At 49.3% G+C, this 22,982-nt stretch overlaps 2 protein-coding genes across 2 annotated transcripts; both read left to right on the top strand.

Annotated features, from left to right (window-relative positions):
* Positions 1–10,426: 10,426 nt before the first annotated feature.
* Positions 10,427–12,566, top strand: LOC136518486 (G-type lectin S-receptor-like serine/threonine-protein kinase At2g19130). Its single transcript, XM_066512144.1, has 2 exons — positions 10,427–12,103; positions 12,396–12,566. The coding sequence occupies exons 1-2, from the start codon at positions 10,427–10,429 to the stop codon at positions 12,417–12,419; spliced, it is 1,701 nt and encodes a 566-aa protein (XP_066368241.1). The 3' UTR covers positions 12,420–12,566.
* A 939-nt stretch (positions 12,567–13,505) lies between these two features.
* On the top strand, positions 13,506–14,303 carry LOC136515245 (CASP-like protein 4U1). The gene has a single exon (XM_066508897.1). The coding sequence runs from the start codon at positions 13,506–13,508 to the stop codon at positions 14,301–14,303; it is 798 nt and encodes a 265-aa protein (XP_066364994.1).
* The last annotated feature ends 8,679 nt before the right edge of the window (positions 14,304–22,982 follow it).

Genomic DNA, 22,982 nt, shown 5'->3' with positions numbered 1-22,982 from the left:
ATTTTTTGATTAAATTAGAACCAACTGGAAGATTTAATTGGAAAATAAAGAATAAGTGAATGTTTTATGTTAAGAGTTGCAATAAGTAGCATGCATGTCTAATTTGACCAACGTTAGATTAAGCATGCATGTTTGTATATAGATTTATCCCATATGGGGAGAAATTTGGCATAGTACTTATGCTAGTCCATCCAACATGGCGGGAGAAGTTTTGTGATGACTCATATGTTTTTGTATCCTGCATAGTGAGAGAAGTTTTGGTAGCTCTTATGCTATCCTAGCATTGACCATGGCACAATAGAAATGCACCATCATGGTCAATACTAATCAAAGGGCAAGAAAAGATACAAGCGTGACTTGCAAAAATACAGTTAATAAAAGACCTCGTCGAGTTCTTGAAGTGGAATTAGGAAATGTGTACTCCTATACGGATCAAGAAATAACTTTATTTGCATAGCATAATCATGTGAATGAAGTAAGTCATAAGTGTCTCCTCATTCACAGTTTTCTGAATAGTTCTCAAAATTATGGCAGTATAGTTCATCCTATTTCGAGGGGGAGAATTGTGAGATGAATTAAGAGTAAGAATTAAGATCAATTAAGAAACTACTCTTCATTAAGAGTGAGATAAAGATGTTGATGAATGTGTACTCTTTATTAAGAGTGAGATACAGATTTTGTAAGAAACTGAGTGAGATAAAGATTTTGATGAATGTGACCGTCGGTCATAACAATGATACCCCTAAGTTGAGAAACAACTAAATTCTTGGATTTTTTAAAGTTCCGAGAGGAAGATAGCGTAGTTGCCATCAAAGATATTAAAGCGGTGCTTAAAGCGCCATATAAGGTTTTAACAGATTGAACCCAAATAAGAAATTGGAAGATACACTATCTTTATAAAAGATGGGACGATCTGGGGGAGCACGGTATGTAGAGACCTATGACTTGAAGAGAAGCGGGACTGCATGACCACTTTAGTGATTCAAAACAATGAATTTCTCGATACATGTTGATGTTGTATGACTTATACAACACCTGTTGTTGGCTCTTCAAGGAAGATGAATAATGTAAACAAGGATCTTGTGATACAGGAGCCTATAGAATCAATTGCCTCTTGGCAATGAAGAGCAACAACAGCCCCACGTGAAAGTGCTAGTAGTTGAGGCCCCAGAAGGTCTCAAAGAATTAGTAAACTAGTTTTCTGATGACTATGAAGTATATGTTAGTGAAGAAATTCAAATGGCGGGTGATCCCACCTCATTTCAAGAAGCCATGAGAAGCGTTTACTCATTTGAATGGCAAGAAGTTATGGAAGTTGAAATGAATTTGATGAATACCAACAATGTTTGGGACTTAGAAGAAATTTCTAATGGAGCCAAAACAGTAGGTTGTGAAAGGGTCTAGAAGACAAAATGTGACTCCAAAGGGAATGTGGAAAGATATAAAGTATGACTTGTAGCAAAAGGCTTTACGCAAAGAGAATGGATAGATTACGATGAGAGTTTTCTCTCTAGTCTCATGCAAGGATTCTTTTAGAATCATAATGGTACTATTAGCACATTACGATTTAGAGTTACATCAGATGGATGCAAAGACGGCATTCCTCAATGGGGATTTATATGAAAACGTTTACATGGCACAACCCAAAGGTTTTATTGTGGAAGAAAAAGAACGTATGAGATGCCGCCTGTAGAAATCCATTTATGGGTTAAAAGAAGTCTCTAGATAGTAGTTTTTGAAGTTGATGAAACGATAAGAAAGTTTGGGTTTAAAGAAAATGAGAAGGACAATAGCGTTTATGCGAAGTTCTAGAATGGAAAATTCTTTTTCTACATACTGTGTATAGATGATATCCTACTCACTAGTTGTAATGTTAATCTGCCATTAGAGAAGAAGAAGTCTTTGTCCTCCAGTTTCAATGTGAACGATCTTGGTGAAGCCTCATTGGTTCTAGGAATTAAAATTCACCGAGATAGATGAAAAGGGGTATTAGGACCATCGCAAAGGCATACTTAGAAAAAATTTTAAAGAAATAAAGTATGCATGTGAGTAAACCTACCCCTGCTCCTATAGTTAAGGGTAATAGTTTTGGAAACTTTCAGTGTTCCAGGAACCGATATGAGATCGATCAAATGAACATGGTTCCATATGCTTCAGCTATTGGAAGCTTAATGAATGTACAAGTAAGAACTATAACACCCCTAGTGTTACGAGCCTGCTAAGCACTGAGATTATGGCCTGAGAGATAGGTCTATCAATATAGTGAGTTAGTCACATAAATGCCTATATGTGTTAATGAAAAATCCTAACGCGAAGAGTAGAATGAGTAGTTCTAAACATTTGGCACGGAAGCAATTTTTTATAAACAAAAATACAATATGACTTGTATATAGTATTTAAATAAAATTCAAAGTGTAAGTCTAGTAGATGGAAATGCAACTTTCGTTTCGGTAAAGAAATGTTATTCAATAGTATTTTCGATAGCTCAAGGATTGAAGTTGGAATTTAATTCTAGCCTCTAGAACTTAAATGATCAAGTCTGAAAACCTAATGACGATGTTGTTTTGGCATTTAAATTTTGATTAAATTTCTTAAACACTAGATTCAAGTTTTTGCACTGTTGGATGTACCAAGGTGAGTACACGAGTATGGTGTAGGTCGTCATTGCGTTGAATGTCACATTGTCCGCTCTAAAATTGCCCTAACATCGTTAGAACGCGTTGCGGTCAGGTTTTGGCGCTCTATTCATGAACTGGCATTCGGCGCGATGATGTCATATTGGCATCCATCTATCTCCTTCCCTAGATGCTCTCTGGTCATGGCAATGGTGTTGCTAGGATGTTGGGAATGTGGACTTCACGATAGGAGAGTTAGTTGGGCCTCAACTATGATCGTCGCCCACTTTTGCTATGCTTTAAAACACGTGCACTGACCTAGGGCAGCCGTTTGGATGGTGCTTGCGATCACTGCATGCGTGGGCACTGCTGGCGCCAGGCTCAGGCCGTGGCCGGGCTGCTACTACTAGCTAGCTTGCACGCTCGGGTGATGCCGCGCAGCGCCTATGGCCTGGCATTGGCCGGTCCTCGCACGGCTGGCCGCTGGCCGCGTAGTGGTTGCGACTATGTCGCGCGACGGACGTGGTGCTCGCCCCGCCACTCGTCCTACCTACCCTGCCTAGTCCTCAAGCTGAAGCCCTGCTGACATGAGAAGTCAAGGGTCAAACACAGTGATGATGGACGTTTCCCTGCCTCGCCCTGTTCCAATAGCTGGCGCTGGTGAGCCGCTCGGGTGTTGCCGCTTCATTCAAGCGCATCGCGATAGGCCGCATGATCGCGTCACCCATGTGCACGTGCTCTTACTACAGCTATCGGTCGAAGTCACCGTCTTAATCCACTCGAGCTCACTCGCGTACCTCACCGTGGCATGACCTTGGCCAGAGCACCATGCCGCTGCCCAGTGGTTCACCTAGCTTAGGTCCCCACAATTTGATTCCTCGCACCAGTAAGAGGCATAGGAGGTCAACTAGGCGCCCCATCTTTCTAATGCCTAGCCAAGAGTTACCGACCGCCAATTTAGTGTTTTGCCCACCGTCGGCCATGGGCGCCGCCGCAACCGTGGATCGGGGGGTAAGTCCATATCTGTGGGGAAAGAGCCCAATTGGTGGCGTTTCTAGACTCGTGTTGATACCCCCTAGCTGGTGCTCATGACAGTCTGGTTTGGTTTCTCGTCGTTGGTGCGGTGACACTTCGGTGCCATGCTCGAGGCGCCGCCACGCGGTGTGGGCGCACATGGCCAGCCTGCCCTCGGCGCTCTCCTGCTTCAACTGTCATGCGAGTGTGCACCTAGTTGAGCTACTGATGCTCCACCGCCATCTCTACTCTTCCGAGAGCGCATAGGTGCGTCGGAACAAACACACCACCGCCGCGGTTAGCCGCTCACCACTACCACTCCCGGCAGTACGCCGCTAAGTCCTAAACCGCCACTCATGCTTGCGGATTTGGCCGTAGATGGTGGTCGGCCCGTTATTCCTGTCCCAGCGGGTCTAGCTTGCCTGGCGTAACCGCCGTTGCCGCCGGTGTGCCGTGCCGTCACGCGCGGGTATGCCGGGGACCGCCCCGTTGTGAAGGCAACATGTTCCAAGGTCTTTAATGTAAAATACATCTCTCGTGCAACAGTGATCAGAGGCGTCGCGTATTAACCGGTTAGTCCGGGGGTTGTTTTGCAAAATGCGAGCGCGCGGGCGGGCCTTCCGGTCTTGGGCTGCGCTGGGCTGTTGAGATGCGCGCGTGGTCGCTCCCGCGCTGGGCTGTTGGGCCAAATCGGTTACCGCCGACCCTTTTTTATTTCTAGAGCATTTTCTAATTTAGCTTATAAGGTAAATTTGTAAATTCAAGATAAAATTGTATAGATGTCCAAAAATAGTGAAACCAATTTTGGTAGGGTCCTAAAATCATGATCTATCTGCTAGTATATTTTGTTCACATAGTTTTATAATATTCTTAGAAGCTATATAATTAATTTGAGATACTTAATATTGTTAAAATATAAACTTATAGTATTTTTGTTCTAAATTAGTGATAATATTAACTCTAAAAAATTTATGGTAGGTTCATCATATGGTTAGGTGTCCACTGTAATTTTTGTAGCTGTAGTGTAATTAAATTGCTAAGATAGCAAATGAGCCTTAGTTTGAATATATAATAAATCAAATAAATGAAATAAAGAAACACCTTGGAATTATATAACTAAAACACTTGTTGGGAAATGACACCTTTCTCGACGATGTTGATACGTAGATTAGTACGTTAGTCATTAGAGCTAGCTTGTTAGTTCGTAGTATGTACTCTATTTTAAGAGTTGTTGTTGCCTTGTTAATTATCTATTACATCATCTCTGCATCGCATTGCATACCATAATAGGGACGTCGATGGATCGTGGAGTCATCGGGAGTTGGTGGAGAAATGGTACTTTTGGAGATCGTGTCGCCATTATGGAAAGCTTACTTCCGATTAAATCTTACCCAGGCAAGCCCAGTGCATAACCCCTATTACTCTGTACTTTAATTTATGCTTGTGCATTAAGTTTAAGGAGTTGAATGAAACACACTTGCATAATAAGTTATTTTGTAGTCGGCTACAGGGTAGTAGTTCTATATATATATATATATATATAGGGAGAGTATATTCAGTAGCCAACTACAAAATAAGTTATTCTATAGCCACCTCTATTTACGATAATTTTATATACTAATTTACGATAATATCAATACATATTTACGATAGTTGGGTTACTATAACACATGGGGATATTTACCATAACGTTATAGTAAACCACTTAGTAAGGAGTTACTATAATCTCATAAATTAACATAGTAATTATCGTAACTCAAAATGACTACAGAATAATTACCGTAAATAGAGGTGGCTACAGAATAACTTATTTTGTAGCTGGCTACTGAATATACTCTCCCTATATATATATATGGGTCTTACTAGTATGACAGGATCGCGTAGATTGCTATGCTATAGGACTTCGGTAGAAGTCGAGTGATTGCCTATCACTCGCGAGAGATAGAAAAGATATTATTATTGCTATTATATTATTATCACCTGGGAAATATATATGAATGATAATTGGAGACCGGGCGGAATGGTACTTTGGATCTGGACTTGGTTTGGCATTCGAGCGAGGCTCGGGTTGTACTTGTTCCGCCTATGTCGGTTAAGGACCGGCCGTTGCAATGGATGGTAGTCAGGTCATAGACTTATTATCCTGAACACATACTTGTGTATGGGCGCGGGAAGGCTCATTGCTCTCTTGTCCTGGGTTCCGGCTCTTTCCGGACCGACTGATTGGAAGCGGGGATGGTGGAGGTCTAAGCACCGCACTAAGTCTGGGATTCAGGAGCGGGGGCTTGGAGTCCAAGTTTGGATTGGGACCTGGACCCCGTGACAGGAGGATAGTGGGTTGGTCCTACTTGTGCCTAGGGTACAAGCGGTGCATGTGTTTCAGGGTACCCAGCTGGGATACATTGGTTCATGAATTGCCGGGTGATCCGGTACGACTTGTCTATAATCTAGCACCGTAGTAAGAATTAGAAGATGAAACTTGATAAAATAATTCTGATTGCTTACCACCTGCTTGAAAGTAGTACAGGTGCTTACCTAGAATGGATAGTTAATGAACTAATGATAATTGCTAATAAAATTGAATATAAGGATGCACGCTTAATAATGCCTCCTATAGATGCAATAAATCCATAAGCCAGATAGCCATGCATACCCTTTGGAGTCTTTTATTTCCTCCTATCGGGTAAGTCTTGTTGAGTACAATTGAGTACTCAGGGTTTCATTTCCCCCTGTTGCAGGTGACAGATGGATGCTAGAGCTGACTCTTGTGTGTGGATTCCTCCGGTGGGCTCAGAGGGGATTCCTTTACGCTGCGATCATAGTTTTTATTTATAACTATCACCAAAGGTTTTTATAAATAGAAGTTTTATAATCTGTTGTCATAGCTTATATATCAATGCTTTATCATGTCATGAATAAATATTTATTTCCGCTATAACTCTGATCACATGTTTATATTCCGCTGTTAAATCAAATTGTTCATAACTCTGATGTTGTATTAAAAGTGATGTAAGAAATGGCTTAAGAATGTTGTAAGCTTTATTCTCTTATTTGTGATCCTGATGGAAAAATATGGATTTTTGGGTTCTCTCTTGGGGTGTGCTCGACGGAACTACGTAATTTAGTGTCTTCCCTTGAGTACTTAGCGTCCAATGGAGGACAAGAACTCTTGGGTGGCATTAGATTAGGCGGTTCTGCCACAAGAACTTACCCTAACGTAGCTTATGTATCTGGAATATTTTGGCAGAAGTCCAGTCTAGATATAGATCACTAGAATGGAGTTAAGAATGTCTTGCAATTTTTGCAAAGTATCATGGCCTCATGCTGAGTAAAAAGAACAAGTACTCTCAAATAGTTGTGGGTATAAATGTTAAGTTTTGGCGAGATGTGTAGTGAAATCCACAGTAGATGCTAACACTCGCAGTTGAAGTATTATTGTGAAAAAGCTCCAATGAAACAGTTGTGGTGTCATCAATGATGCATACCATAGTGTAGCTTGTCATGAGGCCTCAAGAATAGGTAAAAGTGGTTAAGGGAATATGTACCCGGATTTAACAATGGTAGTCATCAGCAATAACCATTTAAAGTAGTTAACTCCTAAGACAACAGGTCAAGTGTGCTGCCAAACACATTGACATTAAGTTATATATTGTAAAGGAGAAAATCCAGAATCATTTTGAAAGCATTGACCATATAAGTACCAAGCAAGTACTTGCGGATCCGCTTACCAAAGGCTAACCACCCAGTGCATTCAGAGAACACACAGTCGACATGGATTTACGGGAAAGCCTATGATTTCTAGATACTAAGGGCCTAATTGAGAATCTGTTTCAAAATAGAGAGGTGCGTTGTAGTTCTTTAATCTAATGGCAACTGACTGTGACGATGAGGCACGCTCTATGCACTGATCTGTGATGGAATGGAAAAAAGATAAAGTAAGTTAAGTTTAAGTCATAAGGTGAGATCAAGGGGGAGAATGTTAGGTTGATCTCCACCAAGTTGGCCCAACGGCCACTTGGGCCCTTGATTCACGTCCTGATCGGGGGCGCCTAGCCATTCTCTTGGCTGATGGGCCCCCGTCGCGCAGCACTATAAAGAGGAAGGTGGGGGCCGGGGCGCAAGGTACGAGGTTCACTACTGCCGCCAGTTCCTCACCGAGTCTAACCCTAGTCCGGTCAAGAGGGGAGTGTTGTGAGCGACGGGAAGCTCCATCGGTGTTGCTACTAGACCGCGCCCACTACGATGCTGCTTCTACTCTGACATCAGTCGCCACATCACGGCGGCGCCATGGCCACCACTGCATGCGGCGAGGTACATCACCAAGTCCTTATCTAAGTTATGTTTTACACTACCGGATACATGAGCTTTGCCGAGTGCCAGGGGCACTCGGTAAAGCCCCCAAAACACTCGGCAAATCGTTTGCCGAGTGTTACACTCGGCAAACGACACTCGGCAAACGGTTTGACGGCAAACGCTATTTTGCCGAGTGTTTTTTGTCGGGCACTCGGCGAAGACTTTGCCGAGTGCCCCAAAAACACTCGGTAAACATTTTTTGAAAAAATAAAAAAAAGCACCAGCCTCCCATGCTGGATCTGCCGCTCCCGTGCTGGATCCCGTCGTGTCTGCCGTTGTCGAAGCCACCGAGCCAGATCCACGCCGCCACCGAGCGAGGGAGGGAGTCTGGGCCCGCGCCGCCATGCTGAGCAACGGCGTGGCCGCCTTCCTTGCCCTAGATCCATGGCCACCTTCTCTGCCCTGGATCCACGCCGCCGTGCTGAGCGAACGAGGGGGGGAGCTGGATCCGGCCACCCTGCTCGCACCGGCGCTGGTCGCCGCCTCCGCGGGTGGGAGTCACCCCGCCATGGATCCGCACCATCGACGCTGGTGGGGGCCGGTCCGCCTTGGATCCGTGTCGCAGGGAGACACTGCCGCGAGGACTCGTGCTCGCCGGCCACCGCCTCCGCCCGCTGCCATCGTGGATCTGAGCACCGGCGAGGGAGAGAGGCCACGCCACGCCACGCCATGGATCCAGGCGCCGCGAGGGTGAGAGGCAGCTCCACCGCGCCACGCCACGCCCCGCCCACAAAGCCACGCCGTCGTGCCGCGCCCGCAACACCGGGCCACCCCTCCACCAACGCCTGGGGTGCGCCGCCGCTGGGGCCCCTCCCTGGATCTCGCCGTTGGGGGAGGGAGGGAGGGAGGGGCGGCACCGTTCGCCGGATCTTGCCGGTGGGGAGGCCGCGCCGGGGAAGAAGGTAGGGGAGGGGGAACCGGGGAAGAAGGGAGGGCCCAGATCTGGCGGGGAAGAAGGGAGGAGGGGAGGGGCCGGATCCGGTGGAGAAGAAGAAGGGGAGGGAGGGGAGGGGGCGGATCCGGCGGGGAAGAAGAAGGGGATGGAGGGGAGGGGCCGGCCGCCGGTGGGGAAGAAGAAGGGGAAGGAGGGGAGGGGCCAGCCGCCGGCGGGTGGAGGGGAGGGAGGGAGGGGGCGGCACCGGCCGCCGGATCTCGCTGGTGGGGAGGCGGCGCCGGGAAGCGGGAGGGGAGGGGCCGCGTCGGGGAAAAAGGTAGGGGAGGGAGGCGGTGTTGTCGGGAGGAGAGGGGGGCGCTGCGTAAGGGAGAAGAGAGAAGGGGTGGGGACGGGAGGGGTGGGCTGCTGGGGACGAGGTTAAGTAGGATATATTTTTGTTTGCCGAGTGTCCCAGATAGGGCACTCGGCAAAGGTTTTTTTCATTTTTTTCTTCTCCTTTTTTTTTGCCGAGTGTTCTAGATCTGAGCACTCGGCAAAAAAATCATTTTTTTCTTCTTCTTTTTCAGAAAAAAGATTTTATTTCTTTACCGAGTGTTTTTTTAACACTTGGCAAACCACCTCTTTGCCGAGTGTTTTTTTTTTGACACTCAGCAAAACGTCCTGTTTGCCGAGTGTTTTTAGCGCGGCACTCGGCAAAAAACTTATTCGCCGAGTGCCCGAGGGAATACACTCGGCAAACATAAAAACACTCGGTAAATTTGAGGATTCCGGTAGTGCCGCTAGATCTACACTCAGATGTCCTATCTGATCCATCACAGGACAGTAATCACTAGGCGTTTCAAAATCTGAAACCATTTGAGCTGTCAGCTGTGTGTGCTGCATCTTCTTGTGGAGCTAGCTAGCTACTCGATGAACCGTGTGTTTGTGCTCCACCTAGTTTTGGTCAAAATTGGCAGCAGCCGTTACCTCGGTGGAAGCCTCACTGACCTGATCATGGCATGGGCAGCTGCCGTTGGAATTGGAACGGAATGGAAGCCTAGCTCATCACTGAAATGGCCAGTGGCCGGCTGATGCTTTGGATTAGCTCGGCTGCATCATAGCCTGCACTAGACTACTAGGAGCCACTGTCTCCGACCAAAGTTGACTTGAGGCCCGCACCGGCAGACTAGCCCGAGGTTTCTCCGGTGATACCACCATTGTAGCCTAGAATCTAGTCTAGAGTCTAGACTAAAGAGAGGGCGTGGTTGCACACTTGCAGTGCCACTACTCAGTTAAATATGTAGTTAATGCTTATAGCACAGATGGTTTTTGGTAGTGCTGTCCTAATCAGCAATCTCAATTTTAACATGTCCTGCTTGTGTTGTGCTCAACCTATCTCCTTCTTTATATATAATAACACCGGAGCAGAGCAGCACCCCACACATATTTGCCATTTCTTCATCCATCCATAAAAACGTCTTCAGTCAGTCAGGCTTGCCCTCTGTTCTCCAGTTCAGGCATCCTCTTCACCATGCCTACCCTCAGCGCATTACTCTTTTGGCTTCTCCTAATGTTCTCCTCCCTGCACGCTCCCGTTTCATGTTCTGCCGCGACTCCAAATGATGATACTCTCGCGGTAGGCCAAGCGCTTGCCGTCGGTGGTAAGCTCATCTCCAGAAACGGCAAGTTCGCGCTCGGGTTCTTCCAGCCAGGCTCAGCCATCACCTGTAAGTACACAACCACCGCCTCCCCTGGCTGGTACCTCGGCGTATGGTACAATATGATCCCAGTCTTTACCACTGTTTGGGTTGCTAACCGGGACACGCCAATCGGTGATCCTGTGGTCAACCTAACAGAGCTGAAAATCTCAGCAGATGGCAATCTTGTCATCTCAACCCACAATGCCACGGAACCCATCATTTGGGCCACTCACATAGTCAATAGGACACAAACAAGGATAGCAAACACTACTGCCGTTCTCTTGAACAGCGGGAACCTTGCCCTGATGGAAACCTCATCTAGTGCGGTTCCGTTGTGGCAGAGCTTTGACTACCCAACAGATGTTTTGCTCCCTGGCGCCAAGTTTGGCTGGAATAAGGTCACCGGTCTGAATCGTCAGTTCACCTCTAACAAGAGCCTGATTGATCCGGGTCTTGGCTCGTATACCATTGAACTTGACACCAATGGGGGAATGCTTCTAAGTAGCCGGAGCCCATACTTAGTGTATTGGTCTTGGTCAGGAAGTTCATTAGCCTCTCAACTAGTACCGCTACTCACGATGATTCTGGACATGAATCCACAGACCAAAGGGTTGATTAGCGCTGCATATGTTGATAACAATGAAGAGGAGTACTACACGTACACCTTACTGAATGAATCATCTTTGGTATATGCGCTGCTAGACATCTCTGGTCAGCTCAAGCTGATTGTTTGGTCGCAAGCCACACAATCTTGGCAAACACCATATGCCCAACCTGCTGTTCCCTGCACTGCTTATGCTGCATGTGGACCTTTCACTGTCTGCAACAGCAAGGCGGACCCGTTCTGTAATTGTATGGACAGCTTCTCTCTGAAATCACCTCGTGATTGGGAAGTTGATGACCGAACAGGCGGGTGCATCAGAAATACTCACTTAGATTGTAACAGAAATGGAAACACAACAGTTTCAACCGACATGTTCCTGCCCATAACTCGTGTTACATTGCCCTATAACTCACAAAGGGTAGAAGATGCTACCACTGGGGCCGAATGCGCAGAGGCTTGTCTCAATGACTGCTCCTGCACTGCTTATTCCCATAACAGTAGCAGATGCCTTATTTGTCATGGGGAATTGCTTAATGTAAAAGAGAATGATGACATTGATAATTCCTCGGAAGATGTTCTTTTCCTTCACCTATCTGCACAAGATTTTCATGGTGTGAGAAAAAGCAAAAGAAAATCAATCATTGGAGCCGTTAGTGCTGCAATCGTTATTAGTTTTGGGTTATTAATGCTCATGCTGCTGTCAGTGATTTGGAGGAACAAATTCAAGTGTTTTGGTGGACAGCTGTACAACAGTCAAGATATTGGTGGTGGAATTGTAGCCTTTAGATATGCTGATTTAGGTCATGCTACTAAAAATTTCTCAGAAATGTTGGGAGGAGGTGGTTTTGGTTCTGTGTTCAAGGGGGTGTTAGGTGACTCAACTCCTATTGCAGTGAAGAGGCTTGATGGTGCTCGTCAGGGAGAGAAGCAATTCAGAGCTGAGGTGAGCTCGATTGGAATGATCCAACATATTAATCTTGTCAAATTGATTGGTTTCTGCAGCGAAGGTGATAAGAGGCTACTTGTATATGAACACATGTCAAATGGGTCTCTTGATGCACATCTATTTCAGAGCAATGCTACTGTCCTAAGTTGGAGCACTAGGCATCAAATAGCCATAGGAGTTGCTAGAGGATTGTCCTACTTGCATCAGAGTTGCTGCGAATGCATCATACACTGTGATGTTAAGCCAGAAAACATACTTCTGGATGCATCATATGTTCCTAAAATTGCAGACTTTGGGATGGCAGCAATTGTAGGAAGGGATTTTAGCCGAGTTCTCACCACATTTAGAGGAACTGCAGGGTATCTTGCCCCAGAGTGGCTTAGTGGTGTTGCTATTACACCAAAAGTTGATGTCTACAGCTTCGGTATGGTACTGCTGGAAATCATTTCAGGAAGGAGGAATTCACCTAATCAAGTATACACTAGCAACAGCAGCTATGTTGACTTTTTCCCTGTACTAGCTGTCAGCAAGCTTCATGAGGGAGATGTGACCAGTTTGGTGGATCCACAATTAAATGGTGATTTTAATTTGGAAGATGCTAAAAGGCTTTGCAAAGTTGCATGTTGGTGCATCCAAGATGACGAGTGTGGTCGGCCAACAATGGGTGAAGTTGTCCATGTTCTTGAGGGCTTACAAGAGTTTGATATACCTCCGATGCCAAGACTACTTGCAGCTCTAACTGAACGCTCTGATGCATTTTCAATGTATAGTAATTCATAACTGCATCGTAGTCAGTGTTCCTTTTTTTTTGTAGCGAAATTTAGAGTTGTAATATGGATCAGGTGGAATAAAGCAACAGAAGCTTGCAATTAATGAAGGAAATATTTAAATGGCTAATTTTACGTATGATGCATGTGGGTTTCTCATTTTCTTATTACTTCTTTTAACGACCCCAATTATGGCAGGACTAAAATAATGTGTTTGTTTGATGGGGCAGTTGATGTATATCGATCTTTCAATTTAAGGAAGAAGATATGCCTGTTATGACCGGCATGTATTATAGCCGGCAAAAGGGGCAAAAGGGTATTAGTGGCTAAGTCGAGATAATTTCTATAGAATCAGGGGGTTATTTTCATATTTCAATAGACGATATAAATACTTGTAATCAGGGACTATTTTGGCAAGCAGAAACATATTATTGTTTCCGGCTTCCTGAAGGGAGCCAGGAGAAACCCTAGCCGCCGAGTTCTCTCTCTCCCGTGAACAGTGCCGCGGTACTGTAGCGCCTTCAAGGACGGCGCCTCAAAGCCGTCGCCGAGCTCGTCCCCCGATCTCTCACCCTTACAACCTCCGACCATTCGCCGGTAGGATCCGGAATCCTATCAATCTGGTATCAGAGATGTCAGGTTCCCAGCCCTCGGCCTCGCTTTACCCACCCGCGTCCTCCCCTTCGCTGTCCGCGCCGCCGCGCCCATCATCGCCGCCGCCCTCCACCTCGCTCGCTGTCCCCATGACCTCTGGGGCGATCGTCGCCCACTCAGCGGGCGCGAGCGCTCCCGTCGTTCTCCTGTCCCAGGAACAGACCTCGGTGGCCATTGCCGGGCTGAGCCACAACATGGCGGCCATGCAGACCTCCATGGAGGAGGTGCGGGGCGTCCTCCAGGAACTGCTCCACGCCCAGCGATCACCACCACAGCCGCCGCTTCCGCACCTTTTCCCCATGCCGCCGCCACCTCCGTCCCTAGCCGCGCCAACGCCCACCCTCGCAATCACGTACCCGTATGGCATGCCGCCGCCGTCGTCCAACCACCCTCCGCCCCGCACGTCATCTGTTCCCATCCACCAAATCCAATTCCCTCCCTCGCCGTCCCCGATCCCGACGTGGGCGATGGCCACGTCGGCCCCGATCTATACGTCCACGACGCCGCAGCCGTCCTTTCCATACTCAGCCAGCACAGCTGCGCCGGCGTTCCACGCCGCCCCGTCGGTCTTCGGCGTCCTCTACGGCGGCATGGACGGTAATCTCATCCCGGCGGCGTCCCTGACAGCAACCGTCGCTGGAGGGTCTGCCTCGGCCGACGCAGCAGCGGCAGCTGCGGCCGCTGCCGGTGCTGACGCCGTTTCCGACCGGCTACCGCCGAAGTTCTACAAGCTGGAGTTCGCCACATATGACGGCTCTGAGGACCCGCTGAACTAGCTCAATCAGTGTGAGCAGTTTTTTCACGGGCAGCGCACCTTGGCGTCCGACCGGACGTGGCTCGCGTCCTACCATCTTAAGGGCGCAGCACAGTCGTGGTACTACGCCCTGGAACAAGATGAGGGCATGCCGCCTTGGGATCGCTTCAGGTCCTTGTGCAACCTCCAGTTCGGGCCGGCCGTGCGGAATACTTGTATCTCCGAGCTGGCGCGGCTGCCCTTCCTGTCGACGGTCCAGGAGTACTCGCAGCGCTTCAACGCGGTACTCTGCCACTCTCGAAACATCTCCGGACCTCAGAAGGCGGAGCTGTTCGTGGGTGGTCTTCCCGAGCACATCAAGGTGGATGTCGAGCTCCGCGATCCGCAGAATCTCCAGACGGCTATGTACCTCGCCAGGGCATTTGAACGTCGCGCCGCGGCGGTCGCTCCTCCGGTCTCTTCCCGGGGACCACGGCTACAGCAGCGGCAGGGGCTGCTGCCACCGCCGCGCGCCCCTGGAGGAGGCTACGGGCAGGCCGGGGCTGCCACGCAGGCCGCGACCAACACCCAGCAGGCGCCCGCGGCTGGCGCTCGACCTTTCCGTCGTCTCTCCCCGGCGGAGATGGCTGAACGTCGCCGACAGGGCCTTTGCTTCAACTGTGACGAACCCTACGTCCGTGGCCATGTGTGCCCGCGGCTCTTCTACTTGGAGGCTGATGATTACATTGACGAGGACCTCCTGGCCGCCGACGCGGCGGCTGATGAGCCTCACCCGGCGGAGGAGGAACCGGCCGCCAAACCTACAGCAGCCAACGCCTTGGTGGTGTCCCTCCATGCGGTGGCCGGCATCCGCACGGAAAACACTATGCTGCTGCGGGTCTCCATCAAGGGCGTGCGCTTGCTAGCGCTTCTTGACACCGGCTCCACCCACAACTACCTTCAGAGTGCCACCATGCGCCGCCTGGGTCTTTGTGCCTCGGGGGGTGCTCAGCTCCGCGTAACCGTCGCCAACGGAGATCGACTTTCGTGTGTGGGCATCGCGCGCAACGTACCCCTCGTCGTCGGGTCCGAGTCCTTCGCCATCACGTGCGTCGGCCTCGACTTGGGGTGCTTTGACTTCATCCTCGGCGTCGACTTCCTGAAGACATTGGGTCCTCTCTTGTGGGACTTCGAGGCGATGACACTATCGTTCCGGCGCCAGGGCAGGCGCATCGTCTGGCGCGGTGAGGGGGGTGCCACCGACGCGGAGTCGCAGGCGCCCACTGCGGCAGTGGCGGCTGTCTCCGAGCAGCCCCTGCTGGACCGTCTCCTACAGCAGCACGCCGCCATCTTCGCCGAGCCTCAGGGCCTTCCGCCTCCCCGCTCATACGACCACCGCATCCATCTCCTTCCGGGGACGCCGCCTGTGGCAGTGCGGCCGTACCGGTACCCGCAGCTCCAGAAGGATGAGCTGGAGCGCCAGTGTCGCGAGATGCTAGCTCAGGGGATTATTCGGCCCAGCACATCGCCATTTTCAGCCCTGGTGCTGCTGGTCCGCAAGGCGGACAATTCGTGGCGTTTCTGCATCGACTATCGTGCCCTCAACGCCAAGACGTCCAAGGACAAGTTCCCGATCCCGGTGGTGGACGAGCTGCTTGACGAGCTCCATGGGGCTCAATTCTTCACTAAGCTCGATCTGCGCTCGGGCTACCACCAGGTGCGCATGCACCCGGACGACATCGCCAAGACGGCGTTCCGCACCCACCACGGGCACTACGAGTTCTTGGTGATGCCCTTTGGCCTCTCCAATGCTCCGGCGACATTCCAGGCCCTGATGAATGATGTTCTCCGACCGCTCCTGCGAAGGTTTGTGCTCGTCTTCTTTGACGACATTCTGATCTACAGCTCATCGTGGGCGGAGCATCTGCAGCACATCGCCATCGTCCTCAACGCGCTGCGTGCTCACCGCCTGCACCTCAAGCGCTCGAAGTGCTCCTTCGGCGCGACGTCGGTGGCCTACCTTGGCCACGTCATCTCTGCTGCGGGCGTCGCTATGGACGCCGACAAGGTGGCTGCCGTCGCGGCGTGGCCCCCTCCGCGTGGCGCCCGAGCCCTCCGGGGGTTCCTGGGCCTCGCCGGCTACTACCGGAAATTCATCCGGGACTTCGGACTCATTGCTGCCCCGCTTACGCGTCTCTTGCGGCGAGACGCGTTTGTGTGGGACGCTGAGGCGGAGGAGGCGTTCCAGGCGCTCAAGCGCGCCCTCACTACCGGACCGGTCCTCCAAATACCGGATTTCGATCAGTTGTTCATGGTGGACTGCGACGCTTCGGGCGTGGGGTTTGGTGCCGTCCTGCATCAGGGTGCCGGGCCCCTCGCTTTCTTCAGCCGGCCCTTCGCGGCTCGTCACTTAAAGCTAGCGGCGTATGAGCGCGAATTGATTGGTTTGGTGCAAGCGGTGCGCCACTGGCGGCCGTACCTCTGGGGTCGTCATTTTCTCATCCGCACTGACCATTACAGTTTGAAGTTTTTGTTGGACCAGCGTCTGTCGACGGTACCCCAGCACCAATGGATCAGCAAGCTATTTGGGTTCGACTTCACCGTCGAATACCGCCCTGGCCGGCTGAACACGGTGGCTGACGCCCTGTCTTGCCGCGACACCGAGTCAGTGGCCGACTCGGGCGAGGAAGGGGGCGCCAGTGCGTGCGCCATCTCGGGCCCCTCCTTCGCTTTCATCGATGACATCCGCCGCGCGACTGTGACGGCGGCTGATGCGCAGCTGCTGCAACAGCAGCTGGCGGCCGGCGAGCTGCAGGCGCCCTGGCGCTCGGACGGCGGGCTGCTTCTCCACGGGCGCCGCATCTTCGTGCCCGACCACGGTGATCTGCGCCACCAGGTGCTCTCGCTGGCCCACTCCGCTGGCCACGAGGGCGTCCAGAAGACTCTCCACCGCCTTCGCTCCGACTTCTTCGTTCCCGGCGATCGTACCCTGGTGCAAGATTGGGTGCGGTCCTGTGAGGTGTGCCAGCGCAACAAGACGGAGTCTCTACGGCCTGCCGGGCTGCTGCTGCCCTTGGAGGTGCCGTCCCAAGTGTGGGCGGACGTCTCCATGGATTTCATCAAGGGCCTCCCCAAGGTGGGCGGCAAGTCGGTCATCTTGACGGTGGTGGATCGCTTCTCGAAGTATGCACATTTCATTGCGCTGGGCCACCCATATACGGCCACCTCCGTCGCTCGGGCATTCTTCGACAGCATCGTCCGGTTGCACGGATTTCCCACATCCATCGTCAGTGATCGGGATCCGGTGTTTACCGGGCATGTCTGGCGGGATCTCTTCCGGATGGCGGGCGTCAAGTTGCGCCTCAGCACGGCGTTCCACCCGCAGACCGACGGCCAGTCCGAGGTGGTTAACAAGGTGATTGCTATGTACTTGCGCTGTGTTACAGGGGATCGGCCTCGCGCATGGGTGGACTGGCTCTCATGGGCGGAGTATTGTTATAATACTTCCTTCCACACCGCCCTTCGCGTGTCGCCGTTCGAGGTCGTCTACGGCCGCCCGCCACCGCCCATGGTGCCGTACCGGCCGGGGACGGCGCGCACGGAGGCTGCTGACGCCCTCCTCCGTGGCCGCGATGACATTCTCGCGGAGGTTCGTCAACGGCTTCTACAGGCCCAGCAGCTCGCCAAGCGGTACTACGACGCTGGCCACCGCGATATCGAGTTCGCCGTCGATGACTGGGTCTGGCTGCGCCTACTTCACCGCACTACGCAGTCGCTGGACCCCTGCGCCAAGCACAAGCTCGGGCCGCGTTACGCCGGGCCGTTCCGGGTCCTGGAACGCGTGGGCGCTGTGGCGTACCGCTTGGAGCTTCCTGAGGGTGCCCGGCTCCACAATGTCTTTCATGTGAGCCTCCTAAAGCGCCATCGGGGGGAGCCGCCAGCACTGCCAGGCGCGCTGCCGCCGACCGTTGATGGCCGGCTGTCTCCGGAGCCGGCTCGGGCGTTACGGGCGCAGCAGCGCCGTGGAGTCTGGCATGTGTTGATCAAGTGGCGTGGGCTAACGGACGACGATGCTACTTGGGAGCCCTTGGAGGATTTCCGTGTTCACTTCCCCGACTTTCAGCTCGAGGACGAGCTGTTTGCGCAGGCGGGGAGAGATGTTATGACCGGCATGTATTATAGCCGGCAAAAGGGGCAAAAGGGTATTAGTGGCTAAGTCGAGATAATTTCTATAGAATCAGGGGGTTATTTTCATATTTCAATAGACGATATAAATACTTGTAATCAGGGACTATTTTGGCAAGCAGAAACATATTATTGTTTCCGGCTTCCTGAAGGGAGCCGGGAGAAACCCTAGCCGCCGAGTTCTCTCTCTCCCGTGAACAGTGCCGCGGTACTGTAGCGCCTTCAAGGACGGCGCCTCAAAGCCGTCGCCGAGCTCGTCCCCCGATCTCTCACCCTTACAACCTCTGACCATTCGCCGGTAGGATCCGGAATCCTATCAATGTCACTTTTATATCCTGCTTTACAGAGATCATACTTCTAAGTTGCTTATTGAAATTTGCCATAAGTTAATTAGATTGTCTGTTGTAACTTGTATGACATTTAGGAGGGCTACCGTCTATTTCTTCCTAATATGCCCCCTTTATCTGGCATGTTCTTTAGATATGTCAGTGCTGCTACCAAATTCAGAAATTCTTGATTCCAATTGGCTTGACCGAGCAAAAATTTGAAACATTACTTCATTCCATTCATTCTCCCTACCTGTTTACTGTTTACCTCTGACGGAAAAGTTTCATGCCTATTCTTCTACCAAGCTAAGAAGCATCAAAATATGTTAAAGAGGTGTGGTACACAATATTTGAAGTACCCACATCATAGTAGTGCATAAATGCAAGTTGTCATGCATACTGCGCCACCTAGCGATGAAGTTTATTCTGCTGACTCATCAGTGAGCAGAAAGGCCAGAGGGCACCCAATATATGCCTGAAGCCCTGAATGATGACAAAAATTGCCAATTTAAGCTTGTTTAGAAAATCCAATCCCTAAAGACACCTAAATATTAGGTGAAATGCTTTAATTGTCTGATAGAGATGCACCCAAAGTGACCATCACTCCTGGTACTAGCAGTAAAGATGGTTGGAAGACGTGGAGTTACTGTGAAGATTATTCAAGTCAGGTGGGTACAAACATTGGCTACAAGTTAGATCATATACTGTGATTTGTGAGCAAAAAGAAACTGGAGTTAATTTCTGATGTTTACATTAAGAATAAAACTTGTATAAGAATAATTTCCCTATTTCTGCAGATTGTAAGGAATGCACAAGATACGAATTGTTTGGTAGGTGGGAGTTTTATCTCCATCATACATTCAGGCTTAATTTATTATTTTAGATAAAATCTATGCTATTCATTTATTTTGTTTGCACTATTTATGGATCTGCTGATCATTCACTGTCTCAAGAACTTATAATATATATATAAAAAAACTTTTCACTAGTAAAACATCGACTTGATACAAAGCCTTGAAACAGAACTTCTGGCCTCTGCTCAAAAGTTACCTTTATTTAATGGATGAGAGGTATATACAGGACATGATTGGTGAGGCATTTGATTTCTGAGCCTGCATAGATGATTGGTAAGTGAGCTCACATGTTTTTCCGAGGGCTTGAAATCAAGTGCATCAAAATGCATACTGTACTACTCTTAGACTGAATCATGGTTCAAGTCATCAGGTCCAGGAGACCTGGTTAGTACCAAGTAGCACTGTGTACTACTCTTACATGCGTAGTTTCATGTTACATTTTACTCAGTTTAAGTACTGTTGTCACGGCGAATCACTGTATCCTCTTCAACTATTGAGCAATTTGGTCAATGATGGAGAAGTGCTCGGGTTATGATCAATCTTCAGAATTGCAAAGTAGGAATTGGTAATAGTGTTGGGAACCGAAAACTTGCTTGTTGGTTATCTCAGCTTTCTGTTTCTTTTCAGGTTGATTGGTGCTGATCTGTTCAGTTCTATTATCCAGTGGGCAGCAGGGAGCAGGCTTTAGGTGAATACTGGAAGCTCAATTGCTGGAGATATATGGTATGATGAATTGATTTTATTTTCCAATGTGAGGTTGGAAGCTGTACTGTTACTTGCACTGCGCATTATATTGGGCAAGCTGGCCGGGAGGCGTCAGCTCCACCTGCATCTTGGTAGGAAGCCTTGTGATCAAGCAACGCTGGCACTTGCTCTGCCTGTTTTGGTGGAAGGTTCACTCAAAGTTGTAAGCAACGGGGTACTTGTTCTGCCTGTTTAAATTACATATAAGTTGCCACACAAATCATACAGATGCAGATTGGGAACATAAGGCTGATGATGTTAGATTAACTATGGATAATAGAAACTGCTAAACAAAGTGTCGCCTCGTCAACGCCCTAAATGATTACTTATAGTCTTATATTATGGTTTATAGAGAGTAGATACTACTATATAGCCTCTTGCCTTGTGGTTGTACCAACTAGCTAGTATAAGTGGCAGGCAGCTGTTGTCAAAAAAAAAATGGCAGGCAGCAGGCTAAGTGAGTATTGCTGAACATGCATGTAGTCTAGAGCTGCAAACACATATGCAACCATCCATCCCTTGCCACTCACCAGTGCATAATCTCTTCTCAGGCAATGCCAGCACTGTACATCTTACTGATCGGAGGGCTTCTTCAAATCTCCTCCCTGCACATTCCACCATGTTCGGCTGCAACTCCAAATGGTGATACTCTTACAGGCAGCAAGGAACTTGTCATCGGCGACAAGCTCATCTCAAGAAATGGAAAGTTTGCGCTCGGTTTCTTCCAACCAGGCTCAGGCATCAGTAAGTCGGTCTACAACACCACCACTCCTGGCTGGTACCTTGGCATATGGTTCAATAAGATCCCAGTTTTTACAGTTGTATGGGTTGCTAATCGGGAAAAGCCAATCACTGACCTCAACACCAGCCTAATACATCTCAAAATCTCTAGAGATGGCAATAATACATCTCAAAATCTCTAGAGATGGCAACCTTGTCATCTTGAACCGCACAAACGTCGGACGGTTTTTTCAACCCTGCTGCTTGCTCCCACCTGCATGTATATTAAAAAAAACTTATCTATTCGCTTTCTCCTCCCCATCCTTACCCTTCCGCGCTCCTCATCCCCTGTCGCAATGCACCAACACTCGGCGTCCTCCCCCATCCAGGCGTCCTCACCGGGAGCCTCCAATGCCCGTAGATCCGGCAGTCCTCTCCCCCATCCCGGCAAGTTCCATGGAGCACGAATGAGATCCACTCGTCTCCGGCGAGATCCATAGAGGTGGCGCGGCGGTGTTGTAGGGGAGTGGGAGGCTCTCCCCCACCCCGGCGCGGCGCCCTCCTCACCCTGGCGGCGTCCTCTCTCACCCCGGCGACCGAGCTCCCCCCACTGTAGCCGCTGAGATGCCCGTGGGGCTAGTGCCTTGTGATGAGCGATTGACAATACGGTGTGCGTGTGACGTGTCTCTTGGCAGGCTGTGGTTGCAGGTGATAGGTGGAGACTAATCATGCGGCGATCTGTGAAGAACGGGGATAGGATGCCATGCTGATGAACCGCGGGACGGTGAAGGGTGGTTCGACGCTCGCGTTCGAGGGATGGAGATTGTGCGGTGTACGTCTACTGTATCTGGCTACACGGCGGGAGGACGTCGGTGGACGGTTTCTTGGTTGAGCCACAAAACCAAGGACGTACCGGGACGCTCGTGCGGCAGGCGTGGCCGGAGATGGAAATTTCTGGCGATCGCGATGAAAAGACTACAACAACACAACAATGCATTGAGATAAGCTCTGATTTTTCTGCCACAAGACAAACCTTATGCATAAGCAAAATAAATTCATACATACAGGAAATGGAATCAAGGGATCAGAGACATAGAGCAGAACACTGATCTTCACTTCACAACATATCATTGCAGTAATAATTGGAGAGAAGTACATACCTCTCATTTCATGATTTTCACTTCACCTTTGGGAGGCACACACCTGTATATACTGATGAAAAGAGTACAACTGCAGCATAGTGCATTGAGCCAAGCTCCAATTTTTCTGCGAGAACACAAACGTTATGCGTGAGCAAAATAAATTCATACATGCAGGAAATGAAATCAAGGGATCGGAGACATAGAGCATTATAATGAGTTGCACTTGACAACGTATCATTGCACTAATAACTGGAGAGAAGCACATACCTCTCATTTCATGATTTTCACTTCACCTTTGGGAAACCCTCCACTGTCATCATTTTTTTTAAAAAGCTGGAACCTAAATTTGCTTCGTCCAAAAGCAAAAAGAAACTGATACAACAACGAACATAATTAAATTTATTTTGAATCTTCGATTAACAGTTCCCTTGTTAACCAAAGCAGCACATGCAGGGAAACTGCATGCATTAAAAAAAGAATCTAGATATGGTGATATGGAACACAGGAGACTATTCACCCTAGGAAGATATGAGGAGCACGAAGAAATTGATAGCTGGTAGACTGGCATTGCATCCTAACTATTCAACTAAGCAAGGTCAGGTTACTAAAAAGGCTGTAATTTAAGATTAAAAAGCACCGGAATGTTGCCCTTCATGGGTGGAGTTTAGACTACTAAAAGAGATAATGCGATAGTCTGTACAGTATTAATTTGAATTAGGCAACAGACTATTGTTTACGTAACAAATCTAAT

The sequence above is a fragment of the Miscanthus floridulus genome, chromosome 17 (assembly GCF_019320115.1).
Source record: "Miscanthus floridulus cultivar M001 chromosome 17, ASM1932011v1, whole genome shotgun sequence".
NCBI classification, from domain to species: domain Eukaryota; kingdom Viridiplantae; phylum Streptophyta; class Magnoliopsida; order Poales; family Poaceae; genus Miscanthus; species Miscanthus floridulus.
This window is presented reverse-complemented; position numbering and strand designations above follow the sequence as displayed.

What these genes read in the sequence shown, in the direction of transcription:
- LOC136518486 (XM_066512144.1), top strand. Translation starts at nt 10,427, where the DNA reads ATGTTCTCCTCCCTGCACGCTCCCGTTTCATGTTCTGCCGCGACTCCA. An exon ending in AGAAGCAATTCAGAGCTGAG is followed by an intron (nt 12,104 to 12,395) that starts GTGAGCTCGATT and finishes CTAAAATTGCAG; the next exon opens with ACTTTGGGATGGCAGCAATT.
- LOC136515245 (XM_066508897.1), top strand. Translation starts at nt 13,506, where the DNA reads ATGTCAGGTTCCCAGCCCTCGGCCTCGCTTTACCCACCCGCGTCCTCC.